Raw genomic sequence first — 26,089 nt, 5'->3', positions numbered from 1 at the left:
AATTATATTCATAGAAACATAGAAAATAGGTGCAGGAGTAGGCCATTCGGCCCTTCGAGCCTGCACTGCCATTCAATATGATCATGGCTGATCATCCAACTCAGTATCCTGTACCTGCCTTCTCTCCATACCCCCTGATCCCTTTAGCCACAAGGGCCACATCTAACTCCCTCTTAAATATAGCCAATGAACTGGCCTCAACTACCTTCTGTGGCAGAGAATTCCAGAGATTCACCACTCTCTGTGTGAAAAATGTTTTCCTCATCTCGGTCCTAAATGATTTCCCCCTTATCCTTAAACTGTTACCCCTTGTTCTGGACTTCCCCAACATCGGGAACAATCTTCCTACATCTAGCCTGTCCAACCTCTTAAGAATTTTGTAAGTTTCTATAAGATCCCCCCTCAATCTTCTAAATTCTAGCGAGTACAAACCAAGTCTATCCAGTCTTTCTTCATATGAGTCCTGACATCCCAGGAATCAGTCTGGTGAACCTTCTCTGTACTCTCTCTATGGCAAGAATGTATTTCCTCAGATTAGGAGACCAAAACTGTACGCAGTACTCCAGGTGTGGTCTCACCAAGACCCTGTACAACTGCAATAGAACTTCCTTGCTCCTATACTCAAATCCTTTTGCTATGAATGCTAACATACCATTCGCCTTCTTCATTGCCTGCTGCACCTGCATGCCTACTTTTAATGACTGGTGTACCATGACACCCAGGTCTCGTTGCATCTCCCCTTTTCCTAATCGGCCACCATTCAGATAATAGTCTACTTTCCTGTTTTTTCCACCAAAGTGGATAACCTCACATTTATCCACATTATACTGCATCTGCCATGCATTTGCCGACTCACCCAGCCTATCCAAGTCACCTTGCAGCTTCCGAGCATCCTCCTCACAGCTAACACTGACCCCAGCTTCGTGTCATCCGCAAACTTGGAGATGTTGCATTCAATTCCCTCGTCCAAATCATTAATATATATCGTAAATAGCTGGGGTCCCAGCACTGAGCTTTTACGGTACCCCACTAGTCACAGCCTGCCATTGTGAAAAGGACCCGTTTACTCCTATTCTTTGCTTCCTGTCTGCCAGCCAGTTCTCTATCCACATCAATATTGAACCCCCAATACCGTGTGCTTTAAGTTTGTACACTAATCTCTTATGTGGGGACTTTTCGAAAGCCTTCTGAAAGTCCAGATATAACACATCCACTGGTTCTCCCTTATCCACTCTACTAGTTACATCCTCGAAAAATTCTATAAGATTCGTCAGACATGATTTACTTTCATAAATCCATGCTGACTTTGTCCAATGATTTCACCACTTTCCAAATGTGCTGCTATCCCATCTTTAATAACTGATTCTAGCAGTTTCCCCACTACCGACGTTAAACTAACTGGTCTGTAATTCCCCGTTTTCTCTCTCCCTCCCTTTTTAAAAAGTGGGGTTACGTTTGCTACCCTCCAATCCACAGGAACTACTCCAGAATCTAAAGAATTTTGAAAGATTATCACTAATGCATCCACTATTTCTGGGGCTACTTCCTTAAGTACTCTGGGATGCAGCCTATCTGGCCCTGGGGATTTATCGGCCTTTAATCCATTCAATTTACCTAACACCACTTGCCGGCTATCATGGATTTCACTCAGTTCCTCCATGTCATTTGACCCCGGTCCCCTGCTATTTCCAGCAGATTATTTATGTCTTCCTTAGTGAAGACAGAACCAAAGTAGTTATTCAATGGTCTGCCATGTCATTGTTCCCCATGATCAATTCACCTGTTTCTGACTGCAAGGGACCTACACTTGTTTTAACTAATCATTTTCTCTTCACATATCTATAAAAGCTTTTGCAGTCAGTTTTTATGTTCCCTGCCAGTTTCCTTTCATAATCTATTTTCCCTTTCCTTATTAAGCCCTTTGTCCTCCTCTGCTGGACTCTGAATTTCTCCCAGTCCTCTGGTAGGCTGCTTTTTCTGGCTAATTTGTACGATTCATCTTTTGTTTTGATACTATCCCTGATTTCCCTTGTTATCCACGGATGCACTACCTTCCCGGATTTATTTTTTTGCCAAACTCGGATGAACAATTGTTGTAATTCATCCATGCAGTCTTTAAATGCCTTCCATTACATATCCACCGTCAACCCATTAAGAATCAATTGCCAGTCTATCTTGGCCAATTCGCGTCTCATACCCTCAAAGTTACCTTACTTTAAGTTCAGGACCCTTGTTTCTAAATTAACAATGTCACTCTCCATCCTAATGAAGAACTCAACCACATTATGGTCACTCTTGCCCAAGGGGCCACGCACAACAAGACTGCTAACTAACCTTCCTCATTACTCAATACCCAATCTAGAATAGCCTGCTCTCTCGTTGGTTTCATTTCATTTATTCTCCCTTCCCAACTCTCCGAGGAAGTGAATTACAATTAATTCTTGATGAGGAGAAATTCCCCTTCACCTCTCTCTTAAATGGACAACCCCTTATAAGTTCATAAGTTCACGGAGCTGAATTAGGCCATTCGGCCAATTGAATCTACTCCATCATTCAATCATGGCTGATCTACCTTTCCCTCTCAACCCCATTCTCCTGCCTTCTCCCTAGAACCCCTGACCCCCTCATATTGAAATGATCATCCTAGTTCTAAGTACACACTAGGGAAAATATCATCTCACTCGATTCTGTCAATCCTCTAAAGAGCCTTTATTGTTTCAATGAGTTCATCTCTCATTTTCCTGAAGGCCTGACCTGCTCAAACCCTTCATCCCAGGAATCTAACCATTGATCATCTCTATGCACAGCCTCCAATACAAGTATATCATTCCTTAAATATAGCAAACAAATCTGTATCTGGTGCTCCAGGAGCAATCTCACCAACACTTCTACTGTAGGTTGATCAAAACTCCTCTACTTTTATACTAATAATAACAGCCGACATTCTATTAGGCTTTCTAATTATTTGCCGTGCCTGCATGCTATCCTTTATGTTTCATGAACTCGGACCCCCACGTCCTTTTACATTTGGGAGATTTGTTCCATTATAAAATAATAATCAGATTTTTCATTCACCTTTCCAAAGTGCTCACCTCACATTTTCTCACTTTGAATTTAATTTGCCAACTTGTCACCCTCACATTTAACCTCTCTATGTCCCTTTGCAATCTTTTCGCATCTTCCTCCAAACTTACCAACCTGCCTATCTTTGCATCATCAGCAAATCAGTACATCCAGTCCCTTCAATAATTGCAAATAGTTCAGACCCAGCACTGAACTCCTCCGCACAGTGTTAGAGATTGACTGCCAATTCGAGAATGCTGCATATATCCAGGCTGCATTCTGTCAGCTGGCCTGTCCGATACTCATGCTAATATAAAACCGCCAACCTCATACATTCTTATCTTGTGCAGTAACCCTTTTACATGACAACTTATTAAATGCCTTCTAGAGATCTTAATACACTCCAGGTTCCCATGTATAGACATTACAATATTTGATATATCCTCTAAGAACGTAGGCAAATGTATTAAAAACTTTTTTTCAGAAAACGATATACATTCCATTTGACTGACATAATTTTCTAAATGCCCTGATTTTAGCTTTTTAATAATGGTTTCCAGCAATTTTACAATGACAGAATTTAGGCTAACTTTTATACTTTCGGACTCCAGTCTCTTGAATTCTGGTTTTACATTTATAGTTTTCCAATCCTCTGGGATCTCTGAAAACTCCTGAGAATTGAGGTAGATTATACCCAAATCATCCACTATTTCAGCATTCAGTTCCTTTAAGACACAGGCATGCAAACAGTCAAATGCAGGGAGTTGTCAGCTTTTATTCCCATTATTTTCCTTCATCCTTTCATGTTTTAAGTTCATCCCTTCCATAACCCCTTGATTATCCATTAAAACATATAACATAGAACATACAACAGTACAGCACAGGAACAAGCCCTTCGGCCCACAATGTCAAGACAAACTCTGATCTGCCGGCACATAATCCATATTCCTCCATTCCACATTGGTATCAGCCTCCACCTCCACATTCCAGGCACTCATCACCCTCTTTGTAAAAACCATGCCCCGCACATCTGCTTTAAACTTTGCCCCTTTCACCCCAAAGTTTTGCCCTCCCATATTTACCATAAAAATGGTACACAATAGCGCTACGATTTTTCACCACCTGACTCCTGTTTTCCTGTGCTGCAAATGCATGAAGTTTTGTTCCGATCGGTGGTATATTTTAAAAGTTATTCATGTTTAAAAACCTCCGTTGTCAGTCACCGGCCGCAGCCCGCCTCCCTGTCAGCACACACCTTCCTGCCGACGCGGCCCGCCCACGCCTGCCTGTCAGTCTGCCAGCACGGCCAGCCTGCCTGTCTGCTGGCACAGTGCGGCGGTTCCTGCCGGAGATCCTGAGGCCTGAGCGCTGAGCTTGGCTGATGCTCCTCTGTGGCACGCTAGAAGGGAGAGGCGTGGCAACCACGAGATCCTGGGGAGGTGAGGAGGGAGAGTGGGGGGGATTGAGGGAGAGGAGGGGGTAGGGAGGGAGAGGAGTTATGGAGGGAGGGAGTGACTGAGCATAGGGGAAAGGAGAGGTGAAGGAGGGATTGGGGGAGAGGAGGAGGCGAGGGGAAAGAAGAGAGAGGGTGAAGAGGAGGGGGATGGTGTGCTGGGGATGAGGGGAAATGAGCCACGCCTGCGCAGTTTGGGGCTAAGGATGAGTGGTGGAATATTGCGTTGGGGGAACGGATTGCGTTAGGGGACCAGGCCTCCCGTGCAACAGGGACCCAACTGGTTCCCCTTAGTCTAGTAATTTTATATATCTCCATCAACCTCCGGCTTTCCAGAGAAAATAATCCAAGTTTGTCCAACCTCTCTCTGTAGCTACTTGATGTATCATTCTGGTAAACCTCCCATGCACCATTTCCAAAGCCTCCACAACCATCCTGTATTGGGGCAACTAAAACTCCATGCAATACTCTAAATGCGACCTAACCAAAGTCCTATAAATCTACAATATAACTTCCTGACTTTTATACTTAATGAAGGCAACCATATGCCTTCTTTCCCATTCTATCTACTTGTGTTGCCACCTCCAGGGAGTTAAGGGACTCAAGATTCCTCTGTACATCAATGCTAGTAAAGATCTTGCCATTAACTGTATATTTTCCTTATTATTATTGGAATAGTTTCAACATTTGCTCCTGCAAAGACCAGCTGAACATAATTATACATCATAACAGTGTGTCTGGGATTCAGATTCCACAGAACAGAATCTGACTCTCACTGGAAACTGTGATCAAAGTGTGCCCATAGATAAACCATAATTTGTACTCCTCCTTCCATCCAATTCCTTGTCTATAATGTGAACGGTGATAACAAAGTTTAGGTTTATATTTTGAAATATTTCCAGGTTCTCTGCATGACATGGATCATCTATGTCAGTGGGAGAGAGCATCATTTCATCAGGGTGGTTGTTAACACACTGTTGAGCCAGACCAGTATACAGTATCTGCCTGACCAGATGGCAAAGGACGATGCGTAAATAAATTAACTTTTGTTGCTACTCCAAGTAAGCATTTCATTATTCCGTTTTGGGACATAACAATTAAACACTCTTGACTCTTGACTTTTGGATGAGGAGGCATAATGACATACTCTGACTGATATTGAGGATGAGATAAACTATGGGAGATCCATCCACCATCTCCACCATGTACTTTTCTTTACAACTGAACTCTTAATACAGGCATACAATAAAGGAGCTAGAACGAAAATGTTTAACAATGAAGGTTTTAGCACCATATTAACTTTCGACAAGTTGTGTTCTAAATTGCCACAATTTCAAATGAAATGTAGTTCTCATGCTAATAACACAAAGGAAATTAAGGTTGCACTTCAGAAATATTCATGTCAAGTGAGGGTGTTTGTTTCTTCAAAGTAGACAAAAGTGGCCGTTTGCTGAACACTTTTCAATATTGAAGGGTCTTGACCCGAAACGTCACCAATTCCTTCTCTCCATAAATGCTGCCTCACCCGCTGAGTTACTCCAGCATTTTGTGTTAACCTTACTGTCCTGGCCCCCCTCCACTGTCAGAGTGAGGCACAACGTAACTTGCAGGAACAGCATCTCTTACTTCGCTTGGGCAGCTTACAAACTAGCGGTATGAATATTTACTTTTCTAACTTCAAGTAACCCTTGCTTTCTCTCTCTCTCCATCCCTCGCTTCTTGATTAGTAAGGTGTCAGAGGGTATGGGGAGAAGGCAGTAGAATGGGGTTAGGAGGGAGAGATAGATCAGCCATGATTGAATGGCGGAGTAGATTTGATCGGCCGAATGGCCTAAATCTGCTCCTATCTCATATCATCTTATGATTTTTAGTTTAGTTTAGAGATACAGTGCGGAAACAGGCCCTTCGGCTCACCGACTCCGCACCAACCAGTGATCCCTGCACATTAACACTATCCTACACACACACGGGACAATTTACACATACACCAAACCTATATATCTGTACATCTTTGGAGTGTGGGAGGAAACTGAGGAATCTCTGAGATTATCCACACAGTCACTGGGAGAACATATAAACTCCATACTGACAGCACCCGTAGTCGGGATCGAACATGGATTTATGGTGCTGCATGTACTCTGCTGCTGTGCCACTGTGCCCGCCCCTCTTATGATCTCCACCCATCTTATTTCTCCAATTAGTGCCACTGTCCCGATTACATTTTACTGATTTTATGCCTCGTTTTCACCGTTCCCTCAGCTAATAATGATCCATTTTACATTTTCCTTTACCTTTGTCCCCTTTGATCTCTCGTTTCCACACCTTACACTTCCATACCTTTATGTCTCCCTCTCCCCTAACTCTCAGCCTGAAGGGTCTCGACCCAAAAACTCACCCATTCCATCTGTCTGGAGATGCTGCCTGTCCCACTGAGTTACTCTTCAATTTCCACTGGACTCTTTATGACAATCTTTACATAGAATGTTCTTCACACAGAATGTGTTTTGCTATTTTCAGAATACACGCTGCTATTTTTGAGAAACATTTACCTCTTTCTCAAGTTGTGCAATTTTTTCCTTAACTATCAACATTTCTTATTTCTTCACTGCCAGCTATTGTGTTTTTATACCCATTGATGTACCTGCACTTATATCACCTCCTGTCTTTGTGGGAGCTATTCTCCTGCAACAAATACCATATCCTGCAACAAAGACATTATCTTATGCAGACTGCTAAGACCAGCTCAATCTAGACCTTAAGATGCTAGCCAAAATATTTCTTGGCCATTTTCTGCAACAGTTTTGCACAATTCAATTAATCCGCCTCCAGAGATCCATACTGTTTAAATATTAAACATTCAGAAAGTGCAGTGAATCTTCGTGACAAGTATGAGAGATTGATTGGTCTTTTAGGCTAATTAAGTTGTGACATCTATATTACTAAATGTCTGGTCATGACCACTTCCTGTTGTTCTGTATATTGATTTTTTTTTTAAAGTGCTGCCACTTACGGCTGTGATTTTTAGCCATCTTACTCAGAGTCCCCCTCCACTGCGCAGGACAAGGGGATTTTTCCCATCGATGAAAAATAAAAGTTGTTAGTGTTTAAAAAATGTTGAGATTCTCTCTCCTGGAGGCCACGCCCCTTCCGGAGGGACTATAAAGCCCGGAAGTGAGGAGGTGCCTCTGTTCTCTGCAGGATGGGGGAGCGAGAGGGCGCAATTCTCAGTCTGAGCTGTGAATAACACGGAACACATGTCTAATAAACTGCGAGTAGTTTTACTGACCAGTTCGTGCCCTTAATGTAGTTTGAAAATGTAGTTTGAAAATGCAAAAATGTGTTTTGGTTTGAAAGTGCTAAAGCTATTTTGTTTTTGGTTTTGAAAGTGCTAAAGTAAGCTGTGTTGCCTTTGGTTTTGAAAGTACTAAAGCAAGCAGTGTTGCCTTTGGCTTTGAAAGTGCTAAAGCAAGCAGCCTTGCCTTTGGTTTTGAAAGTACTAATTCAAGCTGCCTTACCTTTGGTTTTGAAAGTGCTAAAGCAAGCTGCCTTACCTTTGGTTTTGAAAGTGCTAAAGCAAGCTGCCTTACCTTTGGTTTTGAAAGTGCTAAAGCAAGCTGCATTGCCTAATTAGAGCTGTCTTGCTAAATTAGAGCTGCCTTGCCTTCTATATAATTAAAAGTCTAATCTTGACCACTTCCTGTTTGCGATTATATTGATTTTAGAAAAAACGCTACCACGTACGGCTGTGATTTTTGGCCATCTTACTCAGAGTCTCCCTCCGCTCATCAGGTGCTGAGGATTTTTCCCATCGATGAAAAATAAAAGTTTTATTAGTGTTTAAAAAATGTTGAGATTCTCTCTCCTGTCAATCACGCCATGAAGGCCACGCCCTTCTGGTGGGAGGGGGGAGGGACTATAACACCCGGAAGTGTGGCCGTTGATCAATCTCTGCAAGATGGGGGAGGGAGAGGTCACGACTCGCTGTCTTTAGTGGCCTTGCACCATGCTTGAAATGTTATGAAACTGCACTTGAATTTGGTGCCCTTGCATCCTGCTTGAAATGGAATTTCATGGAATAGCCATGAGTCAACTGTGAGCCCACCAGCCGTGAGTGAGAGAGTGAGCTGCCATCACAACAGGCTTGAGTGACTGAGCTGCCAGCCCAAGAATCCATTCGGCCCACAATGTCCATACTAGCCCTCTGGAAACCAGTCCCATCAGCGCACAACACCCATACTAGCGCTCCAGAAAGCCCCCCCCCCCCCCCCCCCACTGGCCACCAATATTGGAATTGGTGGAGAGGTGGAATATTGCATTGGGGGACCAGCCCTCCCGTGTGATACTTAGTCTAGTATCTCCCTATTTTCATTCATCATACTTTCTCCACCTTCATCATCAATTATCCCCTTTCCTTCCTTGTTCCAGATTTAATTCTCTCTTCCCTTTAGCTGAACCATTCCCACTATTGTAAAAGCAAAAGGCTCTGACCACTCTTGCTTCAGCACATTTTTGTGAGACTTCATACTTGGATTATACACCAACTATTGACAGGAGTCCCCTAGTTTGGGGTTTTCCCACCAATTGCCTTGTCCTTAACCATTCGTTCTGCAACACATTGGTCATTAGGTTCAAGATTCATTTTGATTCAGTAGAAAAATAATATCTCCATCCATGAGTGCTCAATCCACCCTAACTCATTTATTGCAACTTCTAATATTTACTTTTTACATTGCAAAGTGGCAGAGAAATATGTTAAGTGAAAGATTCAGAAATTCAACCTCAAAACTACTTAGATGATGACTCCAAACCTCTGCATGCATAATGAAATCGAAATTTAATTAAGTTCAATCTCATTTTTTCACTTGCAATATATATCAATAATACACACTGGCTCTGAATGTAAATAGCCTCAGTAGTTCTATGAAAAATTATCCTGTCACTTTTGATTTCATTTCAATGTTTTAATGTACAATTTCTGGCACTCAAGTTATTTGTTAAAATATATTGTAAGAAACTTAAATAACAAATGATCCGCTAAGTATATTTTAAATGTTTTTCATGCTTGCATTAATTTATCTTTTTTCATCCACCTGAATGCCTCAGTCTCTTATTTTCTCACTAACAATTTGTTTCTATTTGTTTGCCTCTGCCATATATTCATATGTAGATACACATCGCCTGATTTTGGTTAGGGACAGGAAATGAGTGTATTATTTTAGTGGAAGATGCTTACAGCTGAATTAGCCTGACGGCAATTGCAATAACACATCAGCATTTGGCTTGGTTGCTTATGCTGGTGGCAGGGGGGAAACCAGATAAGTGCCCACACATTCCTGACAGTTCCGATACACAACGAGACAATATCAAAATATGGGGGATCTTAGTCATGGAAATAATTACCATTTACCCAACTAGATTCAGGATCAGCCTTTAACCTCCTTCAGACACACATAACTTGTCGCAATACATCATGAAAATATGGATTAAGAAAGCAGTGCAGAATACCACATGTGCACTTCAGACTTTAGAGATACATTTTGGAAACAGGCCCTGCACCCCACTGACGCCTCGCCGACCCACAGTCATCCCATACACTAGCACCTTCCTACACACACCAGGGACAATTTACAATTTACAGAAGGCAATTCATCTTTGGAGTGTGAGAGGAAACCACAGCACCTGGAGAAAGCCCATGCAGTTACAGGGAGAATGTGCAAACTCCGTACACACAGCACCCATAGCCAGGATCAAACCCGGGTCTCTGGCACCGTAAGGCAGCAACCTTACCATTGCACCACCCTGTGAAGAACAATGGTAAGCTAATAGAGCTTCTAATGGAATACCAGGGGCTTACTGCAACATGCCAACAGATTATGCTATATCTGGCCTCATACATTCCACACACTAGACTTGATGGACCAAATAGCCTAATTCAGCTCTAATCACATGAACACTAAATGAATTGATAGAAGATGCCTCAGCAGAAGTATTATATTGGACAGTGTTTCTCATCCTTAAAATACTCCTCAACTGAAGAGAACATAAGGGAGTTTGTTGAGACATGCCCACAAATTGAAATTGACTTTCAATAACAATGCACTTACAAAAAAACAAAAACATGAATATCAAAATATTCACATACCAAATACTACTTCGTGTGCATAAATGGTGCCAATGGCTGGGAACAGATGAATTCAAACTTAAATGTTCAAATTTTAGACCTCTTCTTAATCCATGAAAAGATCATTAGTTGTAGTAAAATCTGCAGATGCAACAGTTATCGTCTCTGTTGTCACTGAGATTTATGAGTTTTTCTTTGAAGCGAGCAAATTATTATTTGGGCTACATTGGAATCCAGCCTGCTGAAACAATAAATAGTGGTACTTTTCCATCACTGAAAATATGTAAAGACATTTCTCGGAACTGTTTCATAAGTTTGAATGCATATGGTGGATATCCTGTGGCAACACTGTCAAAACCTGTAGTCAATAGGCAGCACAATGGTACAGCTGGCAGAAATATCTTGCCACAGCTCCAGTGACCTAATTTCTGTCCAGTGCTGTCTGAGTGGAGTTTGCATGTTCTACCTCGGAACTTGTGGCCTTTCTCTCGATGTCTCTGCTTCTACCTAAAAAGGCATGGATTTGTTGGTTAATTGGCCAATGTAATTTTCCCCTAGTGTGTTGATGAGAAGTAAAAAGGGGGGCACAGTGGCAGAGCGGTAGAGTTGCTGTTTCACAGCGCCAAAGAGCCGGGTTTGATCCTGACTATGGGTGCTGTCCGTACAGAGTTTGTACATTCTCCCCGTGACCACATGGGTTTTCTCCGGGAGCTCCAGTTTCCCCTCGCATTCCAAAGACGCACATGTTTGTAGGTTAATTGCCTTCTGTAAATTGCCCCTTGTGTGTGGGATGGGATAACATGGAACTTGTGTATGGGTGATCATTGGTCAGCGTGGACTCGGTGGGCTGAAGGACTCTAATTCTAAACTAAACTATACTAAAGTCTTTGGGAGGGGGAGGGGAAACATTGGAAATGTGGGGGAAATAAAATGAGTTTATCGTAGACAGTGTAAATGGGTATTATATGGGTGGAGTAGATGCAGTGGGCAAAGGGACCTGTTTCTATGCTGTTTGACTTTATGAAAACCAGTGAACTATGGGAACTACAGTGAAAGTACTACCAATTTCTACTCGAGTAATAGATTATTTCTTGGCTTCTTTCTCCTGATTCACAATTCATTCATTCATTGAAATCCAAAAATTTGAATAATCCACCAAGCAGACAATTTCCTGTTTATTTTTGACAGTTTATCTAGAAATATAGGAACAGGCCACCATTCAAGTAGAACATGGTTCATCTGCACTTGAATTCAATTTGTCTGCCTTAGTTTCCTGTCCCTCATCTCTTTGGAAACTATCCATTTCAGTATTCAAAGCTCCAATTGTCATGGTAACTATTGAGTTTTATGGCACCGGGATTCCGCTGCAATAGCATATTAAGAGATTAAGACCATAAAACATTGGAGCAGAATTTGGCCATTCGGCCCATTGAATCTACTCTGCCATTCAAGTATGGCTGGTCTATTTTCCCCTCTCAACCCCATTCTCCCTCCTTTCTCCCATAACCCTTGATGCCCAGATGTTGTGAAGCAATGTTCCCTGTTGCAAACTGCAATGAGAACTACCCACAGAGGACTACTAATCTCAACTGAACAGTTTCCCTATCCAACACACCCTCCTGTCAGGGGTAAATTCAAGAAGATCCAGCAACAGTGATGCCATCAATCTGGCTGAGGAACCAGTCACATGAAAGAATTCACACAATCTGCAAACATGAAATGGAGTGAAGAAATCCCCAAATATTGTGGAATGCAAAAAAAGAATTGCAACATGCAGTTGAGCTTGGGATATATGCTGAAATGACATCAACAAACATTTTTAAATGATAATTTATTTCTTATTTTGGAATGCATTGTATTTTGGAAGAGTTCCATGAGAGACTTAGAATTAGAGGCCTTAAGAGTGAGTGTTTTTCAGTGTTTTGATGGTTATTGTTTTATTAATTGTTTGTAAATGGCTTAACACATTCATGAAAATTAAAAACCTACAGATGCAGGAAATCTGAAACAAAAACAGTCTGCTGGAAACATTCAGCAGAACAAGTGAGTCCATATCCAAGAGTTTCATTGAAGGAACTTTGACTGAAACATTAATTCTGTTTCCTTTTCCACAGATGCTGCTGGCTTTGCTAAGTATTTCATGCATTTTCTATTTTAATTAGTAGCAATTTAGAAATTACAATTAAAACTCAAAGTACCTGTGCTATAACTTCAGGATAAGTGCTCAACTAAGAAAACCAAGCCCAAAATCAAAGTATTATCTAACTAAAAACCCCAACTTACAATAAATGACTCCATATGCAAAAAAAACCTACATATTAATTCTCTTAAAAAAAAGAAAACTAATCCTGTAGATGCAAGTATATAATTGGGGTTATCAAGTGGGCACCTCCCTTCATTGGTGTTTCATTGAGTTAGGCTCAAGAAGGCTGCTGTTTATCAATGCTAATGATCAGTCCAAATAAAATCTCTTGAGAAATGATTTGTTACTCATGCCTCGTGCATTGACTAAACGCTGCCAAGCTGGTTTGATTCCCTATTGACTCTCTGGCCAGTATACTTCAAAAATATTCAACATTGGCCGCAAATCCCAAAATGTATATATCCGCTTTCTGCCAAGAATTTATAGTGCTAACAGGACAATATCATGCATTTATTAGGTTGCTACAATCTAACATTTGCTTTGCAATATATTCGAGACACGGATGTTCTCTTTGCTGTATCTCTAAAGCACTCGAGACACGGATGTTCTCTTTGCTGTATCTCTAAAGCACACGAACACCAACCTGAAGCTGATAGTGAAGATAATTTTTGTGTGGCCATTTCACACTGAATCTGTTTAAAATCCAATGCTAGGCATACATTTTCAATATTGTTAGCAGCCAGTTATATTTTATGTGGAAATTGGTGCACCTTTTTCTGTGCACTAATAGTTTTTTTTGTTCATTGTTGGTAATGTGCCATCGATAACAAGGCAATAATTGGCCATTTCCAACAACTGAAGCTCTAACCACTTATTCTGGACATCATCAATGACGAGTCTTTGATTGCCAATATCATATGGGTAATAATTGGCCAGAAACTCAAATGCACAAGCCACATAAAGATAATGAAGCAAGAGCAGGTCAGAGGCTAGGTAACCTGGGCCAGTGACTCACCTGGCTCCCAAGGTGGTTCCACCATCTCTAAGGCTCAAATCATTTATTGTCCATCACCAATCACCCTTGAGAAGGTGTTTGTGGTTTGCCTTCTTGAACTGCTGGAGTCCTTTTAGAGACAGAGTCCCATGATTTCGACCCAATGGTGATGGAGGACCAGAGATTGATTTCCAAGTGAAGATAATATGCGAGTTGGAGGGAATATAGAGGTAGTGCTGTTCCCTTCCATCTGCTGTTCTTGCCTTTCTTAGTCGTGGAGTTCAGGGGTTTGAGAAGTAAAGTTTGGGCAAGTAACTGCAATGCATTATGTAAATGGTACAGACTGCAGGTACGGTGCAACAGTCGTGGAAGAAATTAATGCTGAAGGTAGCAGATAAGGTGCTATCTGAGTAGGTCATTTTGTGCTGGCTACTGTCAAGTTGCTTGAAAGTTGTTGGTATTGCACTCATCTCAACAAGTGGAGAATATTCAATTACCCTCCTGATTTGAGCCTTAGAGATGGTGGAACCACCTTGGGAGCCAGGTGAGTCACTGGCCCAGGTTACCTAGCCTCTGACCTGCTCTTGCTTCATTATCTTTATGTGGCTTGTGCATTTGAGTTTCTGGCCAATTATTACCCATATGATATTGGCAATCAAAGACTCGTCATTGATGATGTCCAGAATAAGTGGTTAGAGCTTCAGTTGTTGGAAATGGCCAATTATTTGCACTTTTGTTGTATGAATTCATCATTCACAATACCAAATTATTTTTTATTTAATTTAATTGTGTGATGTTGGATCACGTGCATTTACTGCCCTTGATGATATGTCTTGTGTCCTTCTGGTGAAGGTACTCTCACAGTGCACTGAGGCAGTGTAAATGTTAGTTGCCTCTTCCGAGTCCATGTCTGAATGTTGAATCGGTCTTAATGCATGGCTTACTACTTGGCTGCATGGTTTACTGCAGGGGTTTCTTCATTTACAGAGGAGCTGTGAATGAAATTAAGCATCGTGCAATGATGCAATCAGTAAACATCCTCACTTTGGATCTTATCGTGGATACAAGGTTATTGATGAAGCAGATGAAGGTGATTAACCTGGGACCCTACCCTAAAGCACTGCTACAGTAGCGTTTTGCCCTGGGATGAATGACGTCTAACAGCCACAACCATCTGCCTTTGTGCCCCGAGAGCGTTTGTCTTTTGACTTCAGTTTTACCAAGACATCTTGATAGCACATTTGCTCCAATTCTGCCTTGATGTCAAGGTCAATAATTCTAATCTTATTTCTGGAGTACAAATCTTTGGTCATCTTTCGGATCAAGGCTGTGATCATGTCTGGAGCTGAATGGTCCTTACAAAACCCAGACTAGGCACCTGTCAGGGTCAGTAAATATTGATTCATTGCGCTGTTGACGACAGCTTCCTGCACTTTGAGAACTGATAATTGAATGGAGACTGACTGAGCAATAATTGGTCCGATCTGATTCATCCTGCTTTTTGTGAACAGGACATTCTTGCACAGTTTTCCACATTGCCAGATGGCTGCCAATGTTGTAGATAGATTGTTGTAGATAGACTGAAACACCTTGAACATGGATCTGGAGTACAAGTCTTTAGTACTACAGCTTGGATGCTTTACAGACCATGGGCTTTTGCTGTATCCAGTGCTCTTAGCCATTGAATGAATCAAGCTTCATGAACACTGGTCCAGTGATGGTGCGGATCTCAGGAGGAAGTTGAGATGGATAATCTACTTGGCATTTTTGGTGGAACAGGGTTACAAGCTCTTCAGCCTTTTCTTTAGCATTAGCATATTTGACTTTAATCTTATCACTGCCTATGGAAAGCTGTCATAGTCATGGTGTCTTACAGCATGAAAACAGGTCCTTCAGTCCAACTTGACCACACTGGCCAACATGTCCCATCTACACTAGTCCCACCTGCCTGCATTTGGCTAATACGTCTCTAAACCTGTCCTATCCATGTACCTGCCTAACTGTTTCTTAAATGTTGCGATAGTATCTGCCTGAACTACTTCCTTCGGCACCTCATTCCATGTGCCCACCACCCTTTGGGTGAAAAGGTTAACCCTCGGGTCTCACCAATGTCTTATACAACTGCAACATGACCTCCCGACTTCTATACTCAAAGCTCTGACTTTTCTGTCTGGCATGAATGTTGTCCTGTCTTGATAATAAAATGAGCAATATGCCGAGCCATGAGTTTACAGATTTGGTGATGTACATTGCTGCTGCTGCTGCTGCTGCTTGATGGATGGCCATCTTGGACTGCCAGATATATTTTAGTGTATCCCATTTAGCATGTTCGCTGCACTGCACAACATGACGGAAGGTGTCCTTGGTGTGAAGATGAGACATTGTCTCCACAAGAACCGTGCCCTTGTTCATGAAACCAATGATATCGTGGACAGATCCATCATCTACAGGGAGACTGGTCCCTCACATTGATTCACTCTCAACCCGTCATCATCAATCTGGCTTCTCCGTCCAGAACTCGGCTTGTTCATTCTATGACCATGTTAACTCTTGTGATGGACCCTGCCTGATGTCCCCAGCCAGAGTACACTCTGTGCCCTTGTCACCTTTAGTTTGTCTTCCTATTGCTGTTCAACTACTTCAGCAGCTGATGGAGGATAGTAGGTAGCAATGAGGTTTCTTTTGTACATGTTTGACTATTGGTAGTTCTGCACTGCTGATGAGTCGGGTTGCTCTCGGATTCTGATGGAGGAGGCAGAATGATGTTTGACCAGTTGGTGGGACAGTTCTTCAAATTATACACCAGTCCTCAGTCGTTCAAAAGAGGACTTGGCAAGGTCATTTGAGTTAAAAAGGACTTGGCTGTGTCTGAATTTTGTGCATAAGCCAATGTAATGGTCCTTCCATTTTGAGTCCTTTTCATTTGAAGAGTAATATTGCCACAGAGTGACTTGCAGGAATGCAGATTGCCTCCTCTGAAGGGCATGAGTTGAAGCGATTGATTTTTATGAAAAGCCAGTGGTTTTCATTGTCATTATTATTCAGATCCAGTTGGCATTTTTTATTTTTCAAATTCTAGATCATTAATCTTAATTGAAATTCCACAGATGTTGTGGTGGGATTTGAATTTGTATTTCTAGATTGTTAGTTCTATAATCTCTGGATTACAGTCCAATAACAGAATCACCATACCACCGTCATCCCCATTTAATCCATTTTGAACAATTAGTTTCTCCAATATATTTTCATTCCGAATAGTAACTAAACCCACCATAGTTCTAAATGCAAGAAATGAAATTGGAACTGCCCACAGTTTGTGAAATAGGACTGTTAATTAGGATTTCTTGTAATTAAGATACTATCCAGCTGGAATATCACCAAATGCAAATAAAACAAACAATTTATTAACGTTATTATGACTGACCAAATTTACCTAGTCAATATAAACACTATTTTGACTGTATCTACATTTCGCATATTGTAGTAAATCATCTACTTGGACAGATTTAACACAACCAGCCAACCATTTTCAGTTGTCCTTTCATGCATGTTTGACCAAAGACAAATTAAACAAAATTAATCACATGAAGGAACACAGGATGAATAAACACATGCTATCAGCTCCAAAAGCACTGCAGTCGTTGACGAAGGTAGAGGTAAATCACTGCACACCCTGTTAAAAACAGTGTACAAAAACCTGCAGCATTAGCATCAATTGTTTCACTGAAATACTGGCTGAACTGAAGATAATGACAAAATACTGAATTAATTCCAATGTAAATATTCCAGATGTTATTAATAAAATATGCTTCGTATGGGACCTATCAGGAAACCATTGAAAGCAGTGTCTTTTTGACACCTTGCCTTATGTTCAGTATATCTGTTGCATACATGAGAGAAATTATTATTTTTCATGATCAGTCTCTGGGCTTTTTACTTAAGTTTTACCTTTTTTTTCTCCTAAATTAAATATGTATATAAACAATTTACTGTTTTTGACTTGGTCCCTCAGTGAAAATGACTGCTTCAAATGGCTGTAAATGCAGACTTTAACTTGGTTGATGAGAGCTAATAGTAGTCTTGAGGAACTGTGTTATTCTTTCACAGGGAGTGCAGTTTGTGTCTGATATGTGATGACAATTGACAATGGGAACTCTGTTGGAAACTCTCTGTAAGACACATTCTGGCTGCAAACCAGAACTATACCATTTCATGGCACAATTGGTTGATATTTTATTGTGAAACTTGGCAACTAGGGTTCATTCTAATATTTTGTCAGAAACAGTTCAGAATAACCGTTCTATTTCCCATAAAGGATGATATACCATTGAAAGTTTCCTATCTTGCTACCTGTAGAACCTGTACAGCAGGGTAAAGTCTCTGCTGCATTGCTGGAAGGTGATAACCATTCACCTGCATGACCATTGTAGTAATATTTTAAAACACTAGCTAGATCCAGATGCATGAGGTATTTTGCCATTAAATCTAATCCTTTCTAAATGCCAACCTTACCATCTTTCAATTATAATGAGTAATGAATGAGTCCAATTTTCTGCAATTTCACATCTATCATTGATTTTATGGTCAGCTTAGATTCTGTTTGTTTGACAAACATTTTGGTGTATGGAAAGATGCCCGGAATAAATTGTAATTAAAATTTGAGTTGGCTCTTATTTCTCCTGCACCTAGATAATAATGAAGTAAAGGTTGTACTTGCTGAGATGAATGTCTCATCTTCATGGACTGATTCCAAGGAGATGAATGTGAATGAGTGGGTGCAATTTCAACATCTTCACTTGGTACATCACCCCAAAATGACTGCAAACTTCTAATGAACCTATGAGAAATCAGAAGGATAATTCTATGATCAATAGAGAAATCCTTACTGAAGCGCAAGAAGTTGACCTAAAGAGGTGCAACTTTGAAACTCTGGTTTCCATCTGCTGGTTGTATAGTCTAGGATGCTAGCTAACATTCATGGTAAAGTTCACATCGCATTCTCCAACACCAACATCTTCACTTTGATGAATTTACAAATTTTAATGAATTGTTTTGTTGCAAATAATATGACCTTCATAAATGTGTAGAAAGGAACTGCAGATGCTGGTTTAAACTGAAGATAGACACAAAAAGCTGGAGTAGCTCAGCGGGACAGGCAGCATCTCTGGAGAGAAGGAATGGGTGATGTTTTGGGTTGAGACCCTTCTTCTGAAAGGTCACCCATTCCTTCTCTCCAGAGGTCCCGCTCAGTTACTCCAGCTTTTTGTGTCTATCTTTGACTTTCATAAATGTACAATTAGAAATGCATGAACAAAATAAATCATTTCATATCAATCTCCTCATCCTGATTGTCCACTCTCCTGATCACTAGCAACGGCAAAAATCATAATCAATCTGGTCGTGTGTGTCATTGTCTAAGCAAGGTGATCAGGTGGCAGGTAGGTGAGAATACAGTGAAGAAATAAAACTGTTGTCAAGTCAGGATGAAATGAAGGCTTGGAATCAACATTGGTTCTTCCACAAAATACAGGCAACTTCATATTTTTCATTGGAAAAAGGTTAGTACTACCATTATATCAAGGACAATTTAAATAGAAATTGCTCCTAAAGATGCATACAATTCTATAAGGGCTACATGCACCGAAGAGCAATTTTAAAGGCCTCATTTTATATCACCATGGCGTTAGTTAACAGCGAAAAAATATACCGTTGAGATAAAAGTATGTCTCTGACATACTACATCAGTGGCATATCAACATGGTTTATATGGGCTAGAGGTATCACTATAAACCAGTTCCTCTATCGACCAGCTGGTTATGTGGGTGGTTAATGCAGTAAGGGTGCTCTGAAGCAGAAAATGTATTGACACAGCCAGGCATGTAAACACACTGTGTGTTTGTTGCTAGGCCAGGTTAAACTGATTGCATAGGGGGATAAACAAGAAGGCAGGTGTCATAAATTCTCAGAATGAACCTCGAACAGAACACACTAACATTCCAATACCTAAGTTACAATCTTTGACATAACAGCAATATTTGTTGTTTCTTATACATCGATATTATATTTATTATCAATGCTAACCTGTGTCACAATAGTTGTCAGATATTCTGCATAACTTTGCCAGTAATAGGGGTATTTTAAAGCACAGCAATTATGTTGGTTCAGAATTAATGAAGCAAGTAACAATGTTTTTAAACTGAGAATATGTATTTACCATTGCATATGTGCTACATTCAACATTGGTTTTGAAACTAAAATACTATATTTGTTTAAAACTATGATAATTCAGATAATACATTAATACTAGATAACCCATTGTTCCTTTTAACTGTATATTTGTCAACCTGTAATCACGATTAACTCGGGAACGCCAAATATTCGGCAGGCAAATGTCCCTAAATAACGAAAACAAAACTAAAGCTAATCAAACTATTATTTGCCTCAACCTTCCTATCTCCCTTTGCAATGTCCTTGTTGTTTGAGTAGGTGCTGTTCAATTAAAGTCTTATTGTTTAACTATCAAATGCCCTGAATATCCTTATTAAATCCAGACAATACACCGTTGCTCTTTCCTGGTTTTCAATGGCATGTGTCACGCACACGGGAACAGCGGTGGGAGAATGTAATTTTTTTTAAATATTACACACTCCATATTGTTCAAAGAATAACCTTGGCTCTTTTAAGTCTGATCTTAACGCAGGCGTCTGTATCTGAATCCTGCCGTTTAACCCTGCGTTGTGTCACTATAGCAACAGAGGAAAGTGCACTTTTACATCCAACCAGCGGAAGGCACCAACGGATCCTTCATTTTACAGAAAAGGGTTCTGGTCTCCGCAAGGAAATTCGGTCCCTTCACTGCTCAGTGGCCAAACTGTGTGCAAACTGCAGGGCCGGCGGCGAGTGAACACGGGGTAGCGTGAAAGCACTCGGCTACTTTCCTGGACCAACCCCGCTCTTGAGCTGGGACAGCCTGGCCCTAGGGGCGCAGGTTTCTACTACCGCCGCCTGTTCGCACAGGAACCCGGCAGAAATGTAACATTGCTTCGGTCCCTTAAAACAAACCCTACAATCCACTTCCCTCTTGTTAGATTTAAATGTTGCATTGATCATCGCCATGGGAGATGAGCGGTGCCGTCTCCCTCCAGTTAGATGCACCAGTCATCTCCCAGCTGTTTAAATGGTTAATCGTATCAAAGACTCGCGTTCTGTTTTCTTTTAATTTGGGGAGGATTTTTGCATATATTGCAGAATAAGGTAAATATTCAAGGGCAACTCAGTATTCTGCTGTTCCAAACTCATGTTATCCCGTCTCACCCTCTGCCAGTGAAAGCCGAAGCGGGAGACCAAACGTAATGAAGACCAAACGCGGGGAACTGCAGCTTTACCAGTGTTCCCAGTACAGCACGACTACATTGCTACCATACAAACCAGCACCAAACCAGCCGCACTCTCGCTCTGTTGCGGGTGCAGCCCTGGGAGGGGGGGGGGAGAGGGTGGTGCAGCCGTGTTTACTGAGCTCAGGACACTTCCGCCACTGATCGGCTTCATGGTCAAATGTTCTGCATCTGCCCCTGAGTCCATGGGGAGTCCAGAACCAGGGGCCATAGTTTAAGACTAAGGGGTTAGCCATTTAGAACGGAGATGAGGAACCACTTTTTCATACATAGAGTTGTGAGGTAGTTGAATTATCTGCCTCAGAGGACGGTGTAGGCTGGTTCTCTGGATGCTTTCAAGAGAGAGTTAGATAGGGTTCTTAGGGATAGTGGAGTTAAGGGATATGGAGAGGTCAGGAACGGGGTACTGATTGTAGTTGATTGAATGGCGGTGTGGCTCGAAGGGCCGAATGGCCTACTCCTGCACCTATTGTCTATTGATTTTGACCGGAACGTTAACGTTCAGTCATCGACCTGCTCTGTCCGCTAACTGAACAAAAAGTTGGAGCAGATGAAGGGCCCCGACTCCATTTCCCTCGTCATGTACTGTTCGACCAGATGAATCTTTCCGATTATATTCTTTTAAAGTTAACAAACGGGTATAAATAAAGATTGGTGGGAGCGAGAGCTCCGTGTAAGAATATAACATTTGCGCAGATATGAACGTGTGGGTAGATACATCACTCATACTGGGAGAAATTTGCCTGGCGCTCAGTTTACACACAGGGAGATTTCACTGTCAGGTGTTTGCGAGAGAGGGGATCACTTCATCATCTGTATCCGTGCCTCAGTGCACATCTCCACGCTCCGTGTTTGCGTCGAGCTGCCAGACACACACACAGGCACAGAGAGAGAAGTTTTGTGGAATGGTCCCTTTCGTGTGTTGGCTGCCTGCTCGCGTACTCTGATGCGAGCCGTGTATAGACTGGGGGTTGAAGCCAACAGATGCAGCCAAGGGATAGAGACTCGTCGCTGTGTCCCCCCTGACTGAAGTGGCGCCGGGGTGCATGAGGGAGAGGTGTGGGGGTGAGGGAGAGGCGTGTGTGTGTGTGTGTATGGGTGGACAGCAGCTGAGAGAGCGGAACTGAAAAGCAAATGTCCGATGGGGCTCGGAGAAGCAAAAAGGGGGGCTAGTTAACAAGAAAGAAAACTCAAATGACTTCCCCCTCAATCCATCTTCCAATAAGGCAGCTTTACTGCCTCCGAAGTAAAACACTGCAAATGCAGGGCTTCTGGAACGAAATATACACGTCGAGTCGAGCAGCATCTGTGGGCTCTCCGTGTACCGGCACTGCTGGGAGATCGCCCCGGAGAGGAGAAACATAGAACATAGAAAAATAGGTGCAGGGGTAGGGCATTCAGCCCTTCGACCCAGCACCGCCAATCAATATGATCATGGCTCATCATCTAAAATCAGTTCATGCTTTTTCCCCACATCGCTTGATTCCGTTAGCCCCAAGAGCTAACTGAAGCGGCGCTTGTGAAGCCCTACCTCTGGAACTCCGTGATGCCGCCAGCGCAACGCCACAACAACGAAGTTAGATGTATTGAAATATTTACACTCGAGCCAACTGAACAGCCTATCTCTAAAGTACCGCGTCACCTCGGCATAACTGTACGAGCAAACAGATCATAACAATTTTAAAGACCATCTCACACATCGGACTGGAGTGAGCGCCTTTCACGGGGGATCAGTCACCACTTTGTGAGGACTGAGAGGGGGCGCCGAGTCAACTACACTGGACTGAGGGAGTCCGGTCTTCTCCGGGTGCCTGTACACCAGCGCTGACACCCGACAGCTCGTCCGCACAGGCCGCTCGGCCTTCCAATCCCATGTTATGGTCGCCACATAAATCAGCCACAGTTGAGTCAATGCGATTTTAACAACACAGCGCAAGAGCCTGGGTGAAACGTGAACACGGGGAGACATTTGCCCGCCGTCCTGCCCGTCACACGGCTTGAGTTCAGTTCTCCTGAGCGGGACCCAACAACAGATTATGGTATCTCAGCAACATCAGACCACTGAGTTAATGCGGGTCCGCTCAATGACATGCGAGGAAGGACTGTTTAATACAGGGCCACCGGGCGATTAGCCGACCGGAACAATCAGATGGAAAGTGTACTCACTGCAGTACGCGATCAGGAGGCTGGCGATGATCATCACTGCCCAGAAAGTTGAAGACATGCCGGGCCAGCGGTCGCCATCCTTCCGGCTACTTGGCGGAGCCATGGGGAGGGGGTTCTTTCAGTTTCGCTTCACAAACCAAATCTCCTCTCCAACGAAGCCCTTCCTCCACGTGTAAACCCTAGCAGCGACATGTCTCTCCTGTGAGATCGCTGCTCAGCATCGCTGCCGCCTCCCGCCGACCATTGCCTTTGCACACACAACGCTGACTTCTCGGCTAGAGTTACACTCGCGTCTCCCGTACACTCCCACTGCCGGGCTGCTTGTTGCTAATAACTGCAACACCTGCAAACGACCCCCCGGTGCACTTTATTCAAACTCCTCGACGGATTAATAAAAAATAGACATTTATCATCGACGAACCGAGGGAAGAAACCACGGGCTTGGTTTTCTTGCGGCTCGCGGAGTTCTGCATTCGGGACTCTCGTTACTGAGCTGAACCTTATAACACATCGGGGGCCGAAGCCCAGCTTCGCGATGACAGTGACTTGTAACACCCCTTTTAAAGAGAGAGATCCGAGTCAGGACGCAGAGAAAGCGTGATGGTAGGACCGGGGGGAGCCTGGTGCCCGTGGGTGATGGCCGCACACACACACATACATAGGCGGCGGCAGTAACGCACCGGCCGTGTACAACAATATCACACCCGTCCACCAGCAAACGTTAAAGCCCACCGACTAGCAGCTCCCGGCAGAGATGCCGCCGCAGTTTCCCGGACGTGGTGGTTGACAAGAGAGAGTCTTCAGTCACTTGCCGCTTGATCCGAGTGGCTCCGGGGGATGGGGGGGATCCGAAGTTTTCAAGGGTGCTTCTACTAGCCTCTGGTCAGTAACACAGTTCCAGGTTGGAGCGGAGAATTCAAGCCTCTCGCACCGTCTGACGCAGCCCCCTCTTTAAGCGAGGAATCATGTTCAGATCCCGAGCACGCCCACAACACTGGCTTAGGGCAAGACTGGAAAGCATCATTTTAAACCATCGCTTTTCTTTCTAAAACAAAAAAAAAGCCATTCTACTAAGCAATTCGAAGCGCGTTTAGTATGCACCGGATATCAAAATGGGGTTTATTCTGATGTAAAAGCAGAACAAATGCTGGAAGGTCTTCAGCAGCCGAGGCAGCATCTGCGGAACAAGAAGCAGGTTGTGGTTGAAGCAACGCTTCTGGGTGAAGACCCTGCCCGGAGCGGTGTCAGGCGGGGTCGTGTATTTTGCAGGTAAGTGCAATGTTGAGATCCAATACTAAATGTCCCAAAGGCATAACTTTACAAGTGGAACATTTTGCACGAAATCGTTCATCTACGGGGCAGAGACGAGGAACACAACGTATGTACAAGGAGCTGAAGGAATTCGGCGGGCCGAGCGACTCGCAGACCACTTTGTTTTTGTTCCAGATTCCAGCATCTGCACTCTATTGTGTCTACAGGGAGATGCGAAATGTGAAGTTGTGTGTGGTCTTGCCTCTTGCTACGATAGATTAAATGAGATATTGTGTGCGGGCCACGGCATTATTTCCCCTCTCGCATCTGTGCCAGAGATAGGTTGACACATGCTCTGACATATGTACAGTATCCCGTCACCATTTGAAGCGTTTGGACCCAAAATGCTGGAGTAACTCAGCTGGCCAGGCAGCATCTCTGGATAGGCGACGTTTCGGGTCAAGGCCTTTCTTCAGACTGAGGCGTTTACTCCGCTTTAAATACACCGCCTATCACACTGCTCCAGATTAGGCTCTTACTTTGTGTCATTTAAACAAATCCTTACCCATGCCAGGTGGTACATCGTGGCAATTGAGTATTTTGATGTAACCCGCCCCACCGCTGACCATGCCCGCCGATGGTACAATGGATACGGGCGGGGTAATGGGATCTATTCTCGTGCTTGCAAGAGAAAAATCGCACCCAAAATGCCATTAAGTACTTTCAGTACGGGGTGCAGCAGGCAGGGAACCATCAGGAGCATTCTATTCCTATGCTCCAGTCCTATCACATCAGAATCGCCCAGTCTCCGCTGGATAGAACGGCAGACACCATTACAATACAAAATATCACCCATCATCAAGGGTGTGAATACATTGGGTGCTTCGTGTGATGTGCAGCCTATTCAATAATATGCCAGAGAAAAGAGAACGAGTGTTACTCAATATCCCCGACCCGATCACTGCCATACTCATGGGTTACCAGCGGGTCACCAGTTGATTGACTGATCACCTTGTTGACTGCCTAATGGAGCCAATAAAGGAACTAATCTCCAAGAGATTGATGTGTATGCATGTTGCCAGGGAAACATATCATCATCAGGAATTGTGCAGTTGCCTGAAGTCGAAGGTGCTCAAAAATATGCGAGGAAATGTACTCAACCTGTAGCTTCCATCTGAAGCAAAGTGCTGAAATTCTTGACAAAATGATTTGCGTGGTTAAAAATATTGATCATTTTAAATTAGCTTGCATTCTTTCATTGGATCTGCCTGTAGATTGTAGACGGGGATGTATATTATCAGTGAGACAGGTAATTTCACAGTCCATAGAATTGCTATTTCACACATGTGAAATAACAGCTAATATTCACCAGTGGCACATGGTTATGCTGGGATTGATTTAAAGGTACTGGGATGGGATGTGAACATGCAAATGTTTGTGTCTTAAGTCGGAGAGCAGAGAAAAAAAGTGGCTTGAAAGGATCAATATTTCACTGATGATCATG

General features: G+C 42.8%; 1 protein-coding gene across 6 annotated transcripts in view; it reads right to left on the bottom strand.

Moving 5' to 3' along the window:
* tafa5a (TAFA chemokine like family member 5a) overlaps positions 1 to 25,229 on the bottom strand; it is a 599,853-nt gene extending 574,624 nt beyond the window's left edge. For 2 of the 6 annotated variants that reach the window (XM_055653039.1, XM_055653043.1), the window contains exon 1: positions 23,335 to 25,229. In XM_055653039.1, the coding sequence (XP_055509014.1) occupies positions 23,335 to 23,437 (103 nt within the window). In that variant the 5' untranslated portion in view covers positions 23,438 to 25,229. The remainder of the gene's footprint in view (positions 1 to 23,334) is intronic. The other 4 variants (XM_055653037.1, XM_055653042.1, XM_055653044.1 and 1 more) reach the window with 4 other exon arrangements.
* Between the last annotated feature and the right edge of the window lie 860 nt (positions 25,230 to 26,089).

This window comes from Leucoraja erinacea, chromosome 22, assembly GCF_028641065.1.
Source record: "Leucoraja erinacea ecotype New England chromosome 22, Leri_hhj_1, whole genome shotgun sequence".
Classification (NCBI taxonomy): domain Eukaryota; kingdom Metazoa; phylum Chordata; class Chondrichthyes; order Rajiformes; family Rajidae; genus Leucoraja; species Leucoraja erinaceus.
This window is presented reverse-complemented; position numbering and strand designations above follow the sequence as displayed.